The sequence below is a fragment of the Erpetoichthys calabaricus genome, chromosome 4 (genome assembly GCF_900747795.2).
Source record: "Erpetoichthys calabaricus chromosome 4, fErpCal1.3, whole genome shotgun sequence".
NCBI lineage: Eukaryota > Metazoa > Chordata > Cladistia > Polypteriformes > Polypteridae > Erpetoichthys > Erpetoichthys calabaricus.
The window spans coordinates 275,905,194-275,923,466 of record NC_041397.2 but is presented as its reverse complement, the minus strand read 5'-3'; the positions used below and the strand labels follow the sequence as shown (position 1 = coordinate 275,923,466).

The 18,273-nt window shown below is 38.6% G+C and overlaps 1 protein-coding gene across 7 annotated transcripts in view; it reads right to left on the bottom strand.

The window, feature by feature from the left end:
• frmpd4 (FERM and PDZ domain containing 4) overlaps positions 1-18,273 on the bottom strand; it is an 821,848-nt gene that overhangs the window by 178,664 nt on the left and 624,911 nt on the right. For all 7 annotated transcript variants that reach the window (XM_051925673.1, XM_051925669.1, XM_051925670.1 and 4 more), the window contains one exon: positions 6,016-6,176. In XM_051925673.1, coding sequence (XP_051781633.1) covers positions 6,016-6,176 — 161 coding nt within the window. The remainder of the gene's footprint in view (positions 1-6,015; positions 6,177-18,273) is intronic.

Here is an 18,273-nt window from a genome sequence, read left to right as displayed (position 1 = left end):
TTGCTGAAGCCTGTACGCTGTAAATGTCCCTCTGTAATGATTCCACGGATTCCAGATTATCTACCAATCCACCTAGCTTGGTATCATCTGTAAACCTAACCAGCTCATTATTTATATTCCTATTCGTATCTTTTATATATATTAAAAATAGAAGTTGTGCTAACACTGACACCTTTGGGACACCACTCTTACCTTCATCCAGTTCTGATAAGGTTCCTCGCACTATAACCCTCTGCTTCTGTTTTAGCCAATTCTGCACCCATTTTCACATTACGCCCTGGACTCCCAATTCTTTTAGTTTGATACCCAACCTCTCATGTGGGATTTTATCAAATGCTTTCTAAGAGTTAAAATGAATAATATCTCATACACCTTCTGTTGCTTCCTCATAGAATTCCAGCATGTAATAAAACATGACCTACCTCGTCTGACGGTGCGGACTGTTCAGGAAAACTCTGTTCTTACCATGTGTTGCTCTTATTCTTAATAGTTCCTTCCATGTCTTTAGTACTAGGATGTTGTATCGTGTTAGCCATCATGAATGTAGTGAGAAGTCAAGCAAAATGACACTTTTTATTGGCTAACTAAAAAGATTACAAGGCAACTTAGGCCCCTTCTTCAGGCAAGATGTAAGCCTCAAAAGCTTGCATATTGTAATCTTTTTAGTTAGCCAATAAAAAGTGTCATTTTGCTTGACTTCTCACTAGTTCCTTCCATTAATTTACCTGAGCTGCACGTTAAGGTTACTGGACTATAGTTACTTGGATCTGCCTGATCACCTTTTTTATATAATAAGATAATATTTATGCTTTAAAGTGTTCTGGAATTTCCCCAGTACGCAATGACTTCCTAAAAATATGCATCAAGGTTTTATATATGTACTGACAAACTTTCTTAAGAACTCAAGGGTAAATATTATCTGGTCCTGGAGATCTGTTTGATTTCAGCCTATTTAATCCAAGCTGCACTTCTCCCTCTACAATTTCCAAATCACTCAGTACCCCCTAAGTAGTCTTTTTTACAGCTGGGAGGCTACCTACTGTCTCACATTTGAAGACCTCAGACAAATACAAGTTTCAAGAATCAGCTTTTTCACTGCCTGTGTTTTTTAATTCCCCTTTACTATTCATGATTCGCTTCGCCTCCTCCTTGACTGTTCTTTTTCTACTAAAATACTTAAAGAATCTCTTTGGGTCATCTTTCGCTTTATCTGCTATATTCCTCTCTAACTTCCTTTTAACCTCTTTAATATCTTTCATAATGGCTGTCTTCATGCTCTCATACTCACTGTGATTCACATTGGAGTTAACAGTCTCATATGCCTTATACAGGTGCTTTTTTCTATTATTTGCAAATTCTTTTTGACTCTTTAGTTACCCACTGCAGAGTTTTTTTAAATTTCCTACTAATTTCATATTGTACGATGTACTATACAGTGTACCTGTCCTTCACTGTATGTATCACATTTTTAAACCTGTTCCATTGCTCCTCAACTTTCTCCACACTTAAAAGCTTATTTCAGTCGATCCTCCTTAGACTTTGCCACATCTGTTCAAAATTTGCCCTACCTGCGCTATACATTGGATTGTAACAGCTAAATCCCAAGATATGTACAAGGGTAATTGTATTTAAATTCTGAGTCCAACAGAGTGTTGGGGTTAATGTTTTTTTTTCCTGATTATATTTTCTGTTTCTTTATCTGCTCCATTTGCACTAGTAACGAGACGCGTTACTATGCGACATGTCCTATGTACATGCGATGTGCATGTTCTCTGCTGTTTGCACTTTGTTTTTTTTTAAATGACTACATGGTAAGGAAAAACTAATTACTCATAAACCCATATTTGTTTCAGGAGAAACAGGATGCAATACTTATGATGGACTGGCACCCCAAATGTCTAATTCCTGTCTTGTTCATTGTACTGCTGGGGTGGGCTCAGAAGCTGAGCCCATGAATTGAATTAAGTGGGTCTGAGAATGAAATTTTCTTACAGACTGTATTTAAGAAAATTACAAAAGTGAATTATCATGCTTCATTAACCAATTTAATATTTCCATTTTCGAATGAAATAATGTATATATATATAAATAACTACAAAAAGCATCCAAACGTGTATTTTTCATGTTTTACTGAAGCCCAGAAAAAAACATTCAAGAAGTCTGCAGTAAGAAAGTCATTTCCTGTTAAAAAATAAAATGAATAAGTACTAATTTTAATATGCTATCTTTCCTTTCTCCACGTCCTTTTTTCATCCTGTGTCTTTTCAATTTCAATTTTAAATCACCATTGACAATTTCTTTAAGAAAATGAATCAGAGATACCTGCTGTTTTTGTAGCAGGTTGCCTCAAACTGAAAATGGAGCCCACTATACAGTATAAAGGTTGACTGGAATGAAAAATGTCGTCTTCTTGTGAAAAACTACTCCTCTTATAGTTAATATACCAATCAGAAATTTGTTATCACAGCTCATTTTATCAGCATTGTATGTCTTTTAGTGAATGATCAAGGGGTATATGCAGTTCTTAGTTAAAATGTTCATTCACCTTTGAATTTGAGACCTGACAACTTGGAAAAAAAAATTCACAAATCAGATATCTTAAAATGCATGGGAACTTATTTTGAGATATCTTGAATTGCACTTGAGATATCTCAAAATAAACACTGTCAAGATATACTGTATGCATTTAAGATATCTGGAAATAGTCAAATTTTCAGGTATCTGTAATATATTAAAATGCATTTGAGATATCTCTAAATGTTAACTCATTTTGCATACCAAGTCTGCCATTCAGTGAAATTTTGAGTGTCATCAGCAAAAAGAAGGACTTACAACCTGTGGCTATCTTCATTATTGTGAATTTCCCCTTGGGATTAATAAAGTATCTATCTATCTATATCTATCTATAGCACACAATTTAAACAACTGCAGTCTAACAAAAGTGCTAACACAGTTCTTACAGCATGTTTGTGTTCTTACTGAAGCAAATAATATTCTGCATTGTGCGTCCTCATGTATTAATAGGTCCATTACACACACTTTGATAAGCATGGCCATGCCTCTATAAATACCTTACAAATAAAACACAGTATGGACAATTATAAAGAGTTGCCGATCAGACATTAGTCATGTCGTGGAACAGAAAAGCTTTCTAGAAACTCAAAAGGCTGGCACTAAATTAGCAATGCACTTTGATCAGTTTAGATAAGATTAGATTAAATAGAATTTCATTTGATTATCAGACACAATACAGCAGTCCAATATGTGCAATGGTCCTACTTGTCCAAAATAATAAATGATAGTGTAGGAAATCTGAGAAATTTATTTTCAAATTTTAACTTCCTCTTAAACCTAATGGATATAGCAGATGCTCATGTTGTCATTGACTAAATGTGAAACTTTTTCAGCGTTTTAGACAAAATAAATAATTGAAGATGTAGAACACCACAGACCCCTTAAGCTAACCTAGCTGCACCCCATATACTGAAGATAGTGAATTAAACTTTACTAAAATAAACCTAGCTGTTCTTCACAGAATAATCACTCAATTAATAATGTTCACCATTTCCTTGATCTGGCCTCTACAGGCTTTTTAAAGAAATCTCTGTCTCGCTAATCAACATTATACTCAACCTAGTTACCGTATATACTCGAGTATAAGCCGACCCGAATATAAGCTGAGGTACCTAATTTTACCTACAAAAACTGGAAAAACTTATAGACTCGAGTATAACCTAGGGTGGGAAATGAAGCAGCCACTGGTAAGTTTCAATAATCAAAATAAATACCAATAAAATTACCGTACATTAATTGAGGCATCAATGAGTTAAATGCTTTTGAGTATTTATTTCAAACAAAAACAGTAAACTAGCTCTGTAAGTGGAGAAGAGGGTCAACAAAAAAAATATGGTATCTCTCTCTTGCTTGCTCGCTCTGTCTCTCGCGCACACGCATGTGTGTGTCTCTCTCTCGCGCATGCGTGTCTGTCTCTCTCTCTCGCACGCGCCCGTGTGTGTGTCTCTCTCTCTCTCGCTGCACAGGGAATGCACAGGGACAGACCGAACATGTGCAGAAATCATCAGCGCGCAATCCGGCTTGTTCGTATACCGGGGGGCAGCGGGACCTGACTCGAATATAAGCCGAGGGTGACGTTTTTCAGCACATTTTGGGTGCTGAAAAACTCAGCTTATATTCGAGTATATACGGTAATTGTTTGTTGGATTCTGTCATCTTTCCCAACTTTAAAACTTATTTTTACTTAAGAAAAATAATTTGGATTGATTAAAATATATTAAAATTAGATCCATTTTGGGAGACATGCAAAAAAGGCATACATAATGTGGTATAGTGGACAAGGTATGGATTTTGAACCCCATTTCTACTGGTTTATTCCCCATCGGTGACTCTGTTCTAAGCATATCTCTTAACATATCTATCTTCCACCTGGAAATTGTTCACTGCAGGTAAGGAAATGTAATGTATGCTAATCTCGTAAGACAGCTTGGGTAAAAGCATTTACCAAATAAGCAATAATATTTATGCTCTATGCAACACATAAAAAATTTGACAAAAATGAGAGGAAACCACTCAGTCCAAGTTTGTTTGATTAGCTAATAGCTAAGTATTAATATTTAAAGTAGTATTTAAAATCCTCAAAGGCAGCAACATTATTTCAGCTTAAGGGTGAATCACATACTTCAGAACATCAGTGGAAATTAAGGAGAAGTGCATTTAGGACTGAAGCCAGGAAGCACTTCTTTACTCAAAGAGCTGTGGGACTCAAGCTACTGCGACATGCATTTGATGCAGAAACCTTGACAACCTTTAAGAAGAACATGGAGAAGATATTGGGAGAGCATCGCTATTAGCTAAACAAATAGCCTTGATGGACTGAATGGTCTCCTCTTGTTTCAAATTTCTTATGCTCTTATGTTCTGTTATCTAAATTGTCCTAATATCTCATCCAGATACTTCACTGTGATCAGTGTTGCATTAATTGAATGAACAGTTATGGAAATAAAGCTTTCAAAAATGTACAGTATAATTGGTTGACAGATTATAATTTATTTTATTGATTGATTTAAAATTAAAAATATATTTTAAGTGCATTCTTAGCTATGGTCATGTGAGTGCCTGTTTCAAAACATCTATTGTCTGCCACACTTGAACGGTGCACAGCCCAAAATCGCAGTAATCCTGGAAATAATAACAGCAACATCATTCATTCTAGCAAGGCAACTGGTGCAATTCAATTTGACCAGGCTATCCTTAAAATTCTAGTTTGAATTAAAGAGAATTAGTTGCAAACTTGTCATGTTTTACTGACTATAAAGAAAAGTAGATAAGCGACTGTTGTAAAATTAATATTAAACCCCCTTCCTTTTAATATTAAAACTTTTCCTGCATATACATTAGCTTTGAATGTAAAAGAGTTATATCAAACTTTGTACTAAAATCCATAACAGTTATCCAGTTGTGCAAATGTCTTCTTTCTGCAAAATTCAACAGGCTAAAGCTTCTGATAGGTATGGAGACTTCCCAGTTTATTTTTGATCAGAAAACAATTTCTGGCTTTATCAAAACAGTTTTTTTTTTACATTAAGTGTTCATAATTGGAAACATTTACTGCATTATGATAATTTCTGGGAGACATTTGTACAGACCTCGAGATTTAACTCAGTTCCTTGTGAAATTTTGCCATGTAATTGAAAGAATGAGTGCAGAGCTGAGGCAACATGTGCTACACTGATACAGCGATATCTTGGTTAAATGTGGAAAATAAATAAGCAGAAGTTTGATCAATTATGGTCTCTTCAATTCAAGAGAACAATTCCAAATGTGAACATTCCATACACTTCTACTGTTTTAACTACATTATACATTAAGAAGCTCATGAAAATACTGGAAATGCCTGGCATATAATAAAGGAAATGGATGACATTAAGGCCAGCAGCTATGGCTGGGCCATTTCAAAATACAGCAAGCAGCTATGATCAAAAAAGACTTTGCTCATACCTGGTGTGACAGATCGGACAACCACAGGCTTCTCGCTGCCTGCCACAAAACCAAATCCTAGCACAGGGTCTCTTCTCATTTCCACCTTGCGGGGGGCTGGAGGAATAATTTGGTTTCCTTCAAATCGCAATTCTTCAAATGGTGCTGTATGAGTCATGTGACTGCAAAAGAAAATGACACAAAGTTGTCAAAAATGTAGTAATACATTCAAATACATAGCTTAATGTTGCCTTCTGTACTACATTTCTTGTATGTTATGTGTCACACATGAGCGATTAGGGGGCAGTTTAAGGACCCGACGAGGTGCAGAAAACCACAGGACAGGGAACTAACACAGCGTATTAATGCTTTTCTCTTTATTCCACCAGGAAAACCGAAGAACAAAAGAATATGGCATCTTGAATTTGTCGCAAAAACATCATCCCGAAATCCGAAGAACTTCCGCATTACTCCCGTCTTGCCCTGATGAATTCACCTCTGGTCGCTCTCTGATGACGTTTGTTCGCCATTGATTGTCAACTGTTTTTTCCAAAACCTGACCATTGTACTTGCTCAAAGAAGATTTCTATTGGGCCACACAGTATACAGGGGACAGATCCCCAACCCTTAATCTGTGTTTCTGTGTTTTCTTCACATATGACATACAACAGTTTTCACAGAATTGTATTGTGTAATGTTATATAAATATTTGACATTAATCACTATATAAATTAAAATTACAACTACTAGAAGGGAAAAAAGGCCATACAAGGGAGGGATGTTGACACGATAGGTTGCTCTATCACATTAGGTGCTTGATTACTCTTTAAGTAGCTTGAATTCCAAGCTGGCAAAAGAAGTGTCAAGATGGCGCTGCCTCAAAGCTACAGTCAAGCTCACCTGGGGTGCCTTTAGTCACTCTTGTGGAGTTGTTTTGGCAGTCTGAGAACTAACAGTATGTCTCTGAGTGAGTAAAGGTTTACATTTACATTTACAACATTTAGCAGACGCTCTTATCCAGAGCGACTTACAACAGTGCTTAGTAGTCTACAACTGTTCTTCAGTCTTTAAGGTTTAGATGTCCTTGCAATGGACAGACATGCTGTCTTTCAGACAGAACTAATTCCAGTCTTGTTTCTAATATTTTGGCTCCTCGTGACCCTTTGCAGTACTGGGGAGATGATATACAGGAAAGGAATAGGAGTCTGGACATAGCAAACAAGGCACATTTTGTTACAGGTATAAAGGATAGTAATTGTTTTTAAAAAATGATAAAGTCATGGAAAGGATGTCCATAATTCACAGAGCACAGAGAATCAGTTTATACTTAAATGCAAAGCTAACACATAATCTTTGAAGAAGAGCAAGCCAGACTGCCCTGAGGAAGTCTGTATTAACATGAGTTTGCAAAGCTGGTGCATACCAGAATGAATCAAATTCAGGATGAAGGATTACATATTGGAGTGTGCTAATGCAATTTCAGAGACTTGTTATTCAGGTCTGTAGTAAATACCCTGGGCTTGGCTTTGGTCAAATTACCACAGAACCAAAACAGTTAAGAGACAATATTTTAAAGCATTGCCTCCAGTGTGTGCATGTTGTCACATTGCATCATGCTTCACTTCTTCATTTTATAATTGTTTGCTGTTTTAGGGGATAGGTGGTGTAAGAGAAGAACAACTGTTAAAATTTAAAGCATTATTTTTCATTCCACCTTTTGTTAATTGTTAATGTTGTCTAGGGTTTGGGCACTATACACTTCAATTATTTTACTTTAACTATAGTTAGTAATAAGGTTTGATATTACAGAAAATCCATCCATCCATCCATTTTCCAACCCGCTGAATCCGAACACAGGGTCACGGGGGTCTGCTGGAGCCAATCCCAGCCAACACAGGGCACAAGGCAGGAAACAATCTTGGGCAGGGTGCCAACCCACCGCAGGACACACACAAACACACCCACACACCAAGCACACACTAGGGCCAATTTAGAATCGCCAATCCACCTAACCTGCATGTCTTTGGACTGTGGGAGGAAACCGGAGCGCCCGGAGGAAACCCACGCAGACACGGGGAGAACATGCAAACTCCACGCAGGGAGGACCTGGGAAGCGAACCCAGGTCCCCAGATCACCCAACTGCGAGGCAGCAGCGCTACCCACTGCGCCACCGTGCCGCCCATTACAGAAAATAGTTTTCTTCAATTGTTTGGCATATTGGCACAGTCGCTAGTATCACTTGCTGAAGGCTAAAGATAATGAAGCTTCAATGACAGGCTGCTACTGTCTGTGTGGAGTCTGCAATTTCTCCCACAGTCTACATGGATTTTTTTCTCCAGGTACAGTAATCCCTCGCTACTTCGCGGTTCACTTTTCGCAGATTCACGACTTTGCGGGTTTTTAAATACAAGTGATTGCCCGCCTATTGCGGAAGTTATGTTCCAGACCCATCAGCAACAGGAGAAAATCTGCGATATAGAAAGACCATATAAATAAACATTTTTATAGTTTAAGCCTTAAAATACCCATCCCACATGCTTTAAACACATGTAAACTTATAAAACACACTTTGTTAACACATATGATATGTGGATGTCGGGCTAAGGATATGAGTAACATCTCACTATTATAAAACATTTTAACTTCACGCAAGACAAGACAGTGAGACAGGAAAATAGGTGATGTACACCTAAAAGCCTGATTGTACAGGCTTTTAAATTATTGACACGCAGAGCGACAAGTAGCACAAAGCCAGCACAAAGTCCACTTCTCCTTAGCGTTCATTCAGCTCCCCACCCCCTTGACAATGCGAAGTGGCAGGAGCGTACTGCGCTTCCGGGGAGGGGGGGTTTGAGCGAAGGTGCGTTCAGCTCTCACACACCCACACACACACACACACACACACACACACACACTCCTCCTTCTGAACGCGCAGAGCGACAAGCAGGCATTTTGGCAGAAGCAGCACAAAGTCCATTTCTGCTCAGCGTGAGTTCAGCTGCCCCCCTTCACAAAGCGAGTGCAGACACATTGACGTCTGATCGCTGCGTGCAGTGTGCAGTGTTGGTCTGAGGTGTTTAAGAATGTAGAAGTGTTTAAGAGCATAGGAAGTGTTTATAAGAGCGTGGGAAAGGTTAACAAGAGAGTGAGAAAGGTTTATAAGAGTGTGGGAAGGGTTTATAAAGCCTTAAAATATGTATAAATAATAAAATAAATATAGGTCGCTACTTCGCGGATTTTCACCTATCGCGGGGGGCTCTGGAACGTAACCCCCGCGATAGGTGAGGGATTACTGTACTCCAGTTTTCTTCCAATATGCCAAAGATGCACATGTTAGGTTAATTGACTCTAAAAGATGTGTGTGTGTGCGCGTGTGTGTGTGCAAGTGTACCCTGCAATAGGCTCACTTCCCATAAGCTTCCCAAGCATCAGCTCTCCATGACTGTGAAATGGTTAAGGCAGACAGCCAAGCAGTTGGACCAAAAGATGGAAAAATGCTGAAGCAAAGTTTAGAAATAGGATAGGCTTAAGTATCGGGAAGTCAAAAATAATGTATTAGAGGTTTTTATCAAATAAACAACAAAAACCTCTCAGAACCACTCACAAAACTACTACAAATCCAGAAGCTTGGACAATGGAATGTAACCTTTACAAACTCACATTAGTGATATCACAGTGTTGAGTTCCATATATGGAAAAAGGGTGTATGTCCTCCAAAATAATCACAAAAATAGGCCAGTAGTTTCACTGGCAAGCCCAGAAGAGCATAGCCCCCAGGTGCAAGTCCCCAAACTGCTACCTGCAGGCCAAATAGGCCTAACAATGTGGTACTTGCTTTAAAAGTTAAAACAAAAGAGCAATAACATTCACAAATTCTCAAACATGCCTTACAAGGGAGATAAACTGTAACAATCTGGCATGTAAAGACAATCCAAACTTTAATCTTAATAAATTTACAGTTTATTTAACAAGAATATAAAAACAAGGAAAACAAAAAAATATATTTTTTTAAAAGGCAATCTGAGGCGAACAAATCCCAAAACACAATACAGAAGCACAAAAGTTCAAGAAGTCAGAAAAATGAAAACATAACAAAACTCATAGTAAATGTTAATGCAACCTTATTGCAGCAATGCTGGGTTTCTCTTTCTGGCTGACTTATAAAGCTGAAAGGAGGATCAAGCCGTAATAATATCAAAATGGCTCCATCCACAGTGGAAACAGATTTAAAGTTACAGAGCATGAATAACAAATAATAAACAAGTCTAACAGAAATCTTCTTATATAATACACTACCGTGACTGTCCGTATGTCTGTCCAGGATTTGAAATCACGTGTAGCTCGCAAACCATTTGACCTAGTGACCTGAAATTTGGTACACATATACTATGTGACCTCTATTGTCTGCTTTTGGGGTGATGATTTTTATTGCTCATTTTATTTTTATTTTATTGTAGAATCAACTCTCAGCAGCGGACAGCAGGCCAGCCGTTCTCATTCCCTACCATCTTCGCCGTCACTTCCCCTACCTCTTCATATCTTAAATCATCCTTGGGGCAGATTGAACACTTAAGTGCCAGCTTAAGTAAAAAAATTAAAGAAAACATACTAAGTAATTGCAACACAAACACTGACTTAGTCAGTTTTAACGCGAAAAGATGCCGACAGAAGAAGAGAAGACGTGGGCCGCTACAGTGGAGAAAAGAAGAGCTGCTCAGGAAGCAGCAAGTGCATCAACCTCTGAGCAAATGAATGATAAATGTACAGAGAAAGAGTATGAAAAATATAAGTCAAGTGTATTAACCTGCAGTACGCGGTTACTGGTAACTTATATAAAATATGAAAAACAAATCAAAAACGGGCATAAAATGGAAAATAAACACAAGCCAGGGAAAAAATCCTGGTTGTAACACAACACATGGTTCGTCATCTCATGCAGATGTAACATGCAAAACAGCTCAAAATGGTGGCACCCATAAGAAAAACATAATGAAAGTGAGTAAAGACTCCAAATATTTTTTAAACATACTGAAGAAGAACACTGGTAAGAAAATAAATTATAAAAATGAATTCCATGTGATGTAAACAGCAAAAAAAAAGAGGAATAGTTTAAGGAAATATAAGAAATGATCACAGAGCAAAATTAAAAGATAACTGTATGCATGACAGAAATATGAAAGTAAGTTGGAAGACATATTTCATTTCATTGCCATTTATAATTACTGTATAAGGTATAATGACTTGGAAAAATATAGATTTAACAAATCATTTTTTATTTTTCTGTGCATTTCTCAGGAACTTTGTTTAAAACACACAGAACACCATGCAAACTCCATGCAGGGAAGATCCGGGAAGCGAACCCAGGTCTCCTAACTGCAAGTTTAATCACAAAATACACCTTTTCACTGTGTCCTTAATTTTTTTCTCTGTGGCTCAAATACAGCATTGTGCATTTTGTTGCTTTTGTGAAGGTGCAAATAAAAAAAGACGGCACAGAAGATGGTATGTGAGACTTTTAAAATGTATCGTGTCATGACAATGGGGAATACATATGCTTGAATATAAAAGCACCACGAATGCAGTTTTATGTTGGCATTTTGCTTCACCACATCAAACCATTCATCAAACATCGAAGCGCGCACATTTGTGAAAGCACTGAACAAGGAAGGCAAAGGTTTTCATTATTTAAGACAGATGTTCCCAAGAATAACTGACGCCAAGATCAAAGAGGGCATTTTTGTTGGCCCCCAGATCAGACATGTTATAGTGACAAGCATTTTGAAGATCTGTTAGTTGGGCCGGAAAAAATTGCCTGGAAAGCCTTCAAAGACGTTGTTGACAATTTTCTGGGCAATTACAGAGCCCCAAACTGCATTCAGCTGGTAGACAAACTTCTCAAAGCATACAAGACAATGAAGTGCAACATGTCACTCAAGATTCATTTCCTCCACTCACACTTGGACTTCTTCCCCGCAAATCTCGGTGCTGTCAGTGAAAAGTGAAAAGTTTCACCAGGACATTGCTACAATGGAGAAACGATACCAGGGCAACTGGAATCCATCAATGCTTGCTGACTACTGTTGGACACTGCAACATGATGCACCAGACATTGAATACAAAAGAAAATCAGGAGCAAAACACTTTTAATTCTGTTGAATTTAATAGCTTATGCAAAACATAAACGTGACTAAATATGTTATTGTCAGTAAACATATAAATGTCAATTTCTCAGAGTTCCTACGTGAAGCAGTATAACCAAAACTATATTTGTGTACACCCAGTAGGTACCTGTCACAATCAGCAAAAACTTTTCAGGAAGCAAGACTTTAAAAAAAAAATTGTTGTGCAGTGTTATTGGATTGAGGACACAAAGAAATCCTTTTTCAAAAGCACAGTCTTAGTTGGGTGGCACAGTGGTAGCACTGCTGCCTTGCAGTTAGGAGACCCAGGTTCACTTCCCGGGTCTTCCCTGCGTGCAGTTTGCATGTTCTCCCCGTGTCTGCATGGGCTTCCTCCAGGTGCTCTGATTTCCTCCCAAAGTCCAAAGACATGCAGGTTAGGCACATTGGCAATCCTAAATTGTTCCTCAGTAGTGTGTTTTTGGTGTGTGTGTGTTCTGTGGTGGGCTGGCGCCCTGCCTGGAGATTTGTTCCTGCCTTGCGCCCTGTGTTGGCTGGGATTGGCTCCAGCAGACCCCCATGACCCTGTGTTAGGATATAGTGGGTTGGATAATGACTGACTGACAAACTTAGTTTGAAATTTATGCTTAGTGCTTTCAAATTGTTTTGTTATTTTTTTTTACCCCGACTCTACCTTCTCTTTCAGTTTTAATGCAAGATTTTCTGATTTTCATTTCAGATCCCTTCTTGTCTTTAGGACGATTCTATGCCTTGCCCCAATATACTAAGAAACGCAATTCCAAAATTTTACAGAACATCCACACTCAAACTAGTGGCCAGACCTGAGTACCTGCCTAAAATAAGCTATCTCTTGTAGAGCAAACAAAAACCAAAGTCAAAGGAAAAACAAAAGCAATAATAGGAAAATACAAATCAAGCTGAAGAGAGAAGTGTGGTTGTCAGTTATTAGTCTGATTGTGATTACTCCATTATGAGGCTAAATGATTATAAGTAGTGGGTCCTAACTCTTGAAATACGGTAGTCAGATGCCATTGATGTAAAACATACAGGGACTACTAGAATTTGTCTAGTAATCTAATTACAAATTAGATTATTACAGGATGGTGAAAACTGTAAATAGCCATGCACTATCATTAACAGACAAAATGCGAGCAGTATAGGGACATAAATGTCATTTACTATGTAAATCGATCATGTTTCATTAATAATGGTTTTAAAAATGTGAACTAAGGTTTCATTTCTTTCCTTAGAAACATTTAAATGTTCTTAGATAAACACGGTCCAGCCTTCAAAGAGGTGGTCAATGCATTTCGGGTGCCATACATAAGCAGTACATGACTGGTGTAAGGGATGAAAGTTAATTGGAAGTGACAAGCTCCATTCCATAGCCATTCACGCGGACGCGTCAATCCTCTTGTGAGAACTAGGAGTCTGCACACTGACTGATGTGTTAGCTCCCCGAAGGACTGCATTTGCAATGTATTTTGTTTTCCTTATTTTTCTATTGTATTCTGCATTTTGGGACCCCATGTATAATTGGGTTAAGTATCATAAACTATTAAAGAAAATGAAAATGATCCTTTTTTAAAGACAGAGAAAATAACTTTTCTAATTTTCTCTCTTTGATCTTGATAAAAATAATTCATGGTATAAACTGTGTGTTAGGTCTGAAAGGTTAAGTTTTGAATATTAATCTTGCTTTCAATAAAAACGTTTATTTATTTGCTGAATATCCTGTCATCAATAAAATACTACGCCTTTTTATTTTGTTTTTTTCTTTTATACACTGTATTTAGCATCATATTTTTGATTGTTTACAGTGAGCTGACTGCTCAAACATAAACACAGCGATTATTCAGCAAATATCAACATGTATAATTTGTGCAGGTTATATCGTAAATGAAGGCAGCTGTACCTCATCAACTTATTTAAATATTTTGGATTTAGACAGGTGAACCTTGAGGTGATTTGTACAACTGTCATCATTTATTTAGAGTCTGTCAGCACAGACTGCCACCTCAAATGCTGATAAGCAAGACAGGAGCATAATGTGACTAATTTTGTTAATTATGCTCTTGTATTACTCATCTGCATTTTCAGATGTTAACAAGTGGAAAGATTTTACAGCTGCTGAGCTCGATTTTCATCATGATTTACAGTAATTTCAGAAATAGGTTTAATGTAGTGCTGTATAATAAAAGAGCAACATTTATGTGTTGTGTTTTATATTGTTTATTTTTTTCTCCTAAAAATGGGTGGATATTTTTAATATCAGTTGTTAAATTTTACGGATAGTGGAAATGGGATGTGTGCTGCATCTCCTAAATGGGTCCAGGGAGTAGCATTTGTCACGGAGTCTGGAAGGATGTTTTGGATTAAAACCTTTAGAATCAGATGAGAGAGAGATGTAAGACAAGGGAAAAAAGAGAGCTGAAGATGGCTTTATTCTAAGAGGATTTCCAAACCAGTCAAGGGTCCTCCCCAGTATCTGATATATTGTAGACTTCTGCCAAAAGATCTTTGATGCCATTGCACGCAGTTAGACTTCCTACCTGCATCATACCATTTGAAGCTGGCACTAACAAGTACTAAACCATTTTGTTGCAGCAGAGACTCCCAAAATGGAACAACTGTGGAGTGCATTATGCCAAACTTTTATGTCAACATCAGAGTTAAGTGTTACAGAGAAATCCAGATCAGGTAGAAAGGGGTCTTAGAGCATTTCTCTCTGGAAATAACTCTTGTAGGTGTGAGTGTGATACATGGTGGCCCACAAAAAAGTGTCCCGCCTCCACTGAGATGATTGCATTACGTGGTGAAGAGAAAAATTATCAGATTTGGTACTCACATTTACAGAAGATGATGAAAGTGATCTCCTTGTGCATCAATACATCTCTGTGGCCATTTCAGCACATTCACGTACACTCTTTGCAACGTCATGGGATCGATTCTCTATATCGCATTTTCAATGTTCAACTTCAGTTCATTTACAATCCACGGATTTGTATCATACACTCGGTCCTTTAAATGACCCCACAAGAAACAGTCACACGTTGTTAAGTCAGGCGATTGTGGTGGCCATAAACCCTTGCTACTAATCTGGCAGTAGACGAGACAGGAGTCGTCTCAGTGGAGGTTGGCCACTTTTTCATGGGCCACCCTGTATAAATGGCTGCCTCACATTTCAGTGGGAAGAGGAGCCCTGTCAACTGAGAACTGGTGGATCAAATTATCCATTGTGAAAGCACAGCAATGTGTAAGAGGCACTGCACGTGTTTTTTCCTCCAAAGCCAGCCAAGAGTTGGCATGGGATGCCAAATAACCATAGGAGTTGGTATGGACCTTTACTTGGATGGTGGCTGGAAGCTGTTCAGAAAGTTGTCTAAATCATTGCCTGGAAAGGATCCCATTGAGTCATCTGCATGTAGGGGAGGGTATGTGTGATGAGCATGTCACAAACAAGACATTGAAGGCTGATGTAGATTGCCATATAATCTTAGTCCCCATTAGCCTCTCAGAAGCAGCAGGAGGCCGTCATTTTGCTCTAGCCTGTTTTAGGTGTCTAACCCAGCTTCTAAAGAGGTTTTGAATTACCTGGAAGTACTTTCTGGATGAATGGCCTGTGCTCTGGAATTCTTCTATGGTCAGATTTAAAAAGGATTTTCAATCCCCATGTTGGGCGACACTGGATGCGGGAGTGAAGTGCAGACAATCGCTTATCGAGCAAGAAGAAGGAAGAAATGACCAGAGGTATATAGTTAGAAGTAGAATGCACATTCTTTGTAGAGGTAGGCCAAAAGAGGCCCATAGATTTATCGTTATTGCTTGTATGAAATCCTATACTCCTCCCTTTATACTCACTGGAACCTTCAACTCCATGTAATACATCCCTATTTTTCATTGAATCGTAGGGGCTAGGAATGCTCAAGTTTTCTATCCATCCATCCATTTTCCAACCCGCTGAATCCGAACACAGGGTCACGGGGGTCTGCTGGAGCCAATCCCAGCCAACACAAGGCACAAGGCAGGAACCAATCCCAGGCAGGGTGCCAACCCACCGCAGGACATGCTCTAGTTTTTTTTAACACCAATACCAGTAATCGATTTTATTATGACCTGGCCAGCTCTGATACGGATTTTGATTTTTTTCTCTTTATCATTTAAAATGTATTTTTACACTAAGCTCCGGCATAATCAGACATGTAAAAGTCTTATGTTCTGTATTAATGCAGGCTGTCTTTCTGCTGAAGATGCGTCTCTATTTTCCTCCACTCCAAGTTCAGATGCACATTATATCTGACATTCCTTACCATGCACAGGACGACTTTTCTGATTCCTTGTTTTCAATTTATTACTCCAATTTCATTAATAAAAATAACAATAATCTAGTTTCCTCTCTCTTCAAAAGTTTGACTGACTACACTGTATGAAGGAAATTATGGCAGCCAAACAGCATGTGAACTTCCTCAAATGCAATAATTTAGATTTTTTTTTAAAAATTTGATACACTTTGTTAATCCCCAAGGGGGAACTGTCTTTTTGCATAACGCTCGGGAGTCAGAGCATAGGGATAGCCATTGTATAACATGCCTGGAGCAATTTTCAGGTTAACAGCCTTGCTCAAGAACCCAACAGAGTAGCATCCCTTCTGGCAGTAATGAGATTTGAACCAGCAACCTTCCAGATACCAGTGCAGAGCCTTGTCGTCAGAGCCACCACTCCACCTAATAGAAGGCTTTGCCTAAAGAAGCACTACTAAGTTACCATAAAGTTTAGAAAAGCAGACACTAAAAAAAATCATTTTTTTTTAAATCAGCTCATTTACTAGTTGCCAATCAAGTCATTTGTAGTGAAAATTTTACAATTTAGATCAGTGGCCAATCGATCTTAACATCTTTAGTGAGGGCATTAGGAGCTCCTGCTCCAGGTCATACCCTGCAATTAGGAAGGGACACTGACAAATAAGAGTATGGTGAAACAGGTGAAATGGTGAAATCTTGTGAGTGTTTGTTAATTGCACATTGTACTTTGTATATACTGTATTCCTCCTTTTAACCCCCTGGTGGATTATATACAATAGTTAATCCGTAGGTTAAAAACTCAGGTGATTTTAATACAATGTTGGTTTGCCTTCATAAAGTAGGAGTAGGCATTGTTCATAAACACCAAGATCCACAAGAGGGAGTTCTAACCATCTCAAAGACAGAGACATATTCAGGAGCAAGTTTGGAGCAAGAATTCAAATAACAGAAGAGAGAGAGGCCAGTGATATATTAGAGAAAGAAAGAAAGAAAGAAAGAAAGAAAGAAAGAAAGAAAGAAAGAAAGAAAGAAAGAAAGAAAGAAAGAAAGAAAGAAAGAAAGAAAGAAAGTGTTAACCTATTCTGAAACCTGCTTAGTCCAATTCAGATTCATGTTTCATGTGTTTTGAGATAATGGGTGAGTGTGGGTAAGTTCACGTGTGCGTCTTGCAATGGCCTAGCACTCTGTTTCTTGCTTTTACATAACGCTGCTGAAAAAAGGCTTTAACCTCTTATATCCCAGAATTGATTTAGGTGGGTTTCTAGGTGTTATGAATATGCCCTTGCATCTGTAAGGAGAAAGTGTGAGTCTCACTGGCTTTCCACAAGCTTGTGTGACAGACAACTGTGGTCCCTGCCTGGCCTGGAGGCTGATATACCAGAAGGACCAGGGAAGCAGATATGCACAGGACAATGCCTCCCCCATAGCACTAGAGAACAGCCCCATCGCCCCAGGCCCGGGTTTCTGTGGCTCCACGGATTCCCGCAGGGCCTCACGGGAGTTGGAGTTTGGGACAGCCCTTTTAGGTTCCATGGGGGCCACCAGAAGGAGCTGCAGAGCCCTACATTGGGCTTCCACCACACCTGGGAGTGATTCCAGATCTGGCTAATGAGGCACCCGGACTGCTCCCTGGAGCAGTATAAAAGGAGCCACCTCACTTCACTTGGAGAGCCAGAGTTGGGAGAAAGATGGATGAAGCTTGCCAGAGGAAGAGGAGTGGAGGCAGAAGGAGGAAGAGAAAGGAAGAAAAGAAGTGACTGTGTATTGTGTTTGGTGCTTGGAAACTGTGGTGTTGTGTGGAGCAAGCAAAAAGTGCGTCCCCATGTAAATAAAGCCG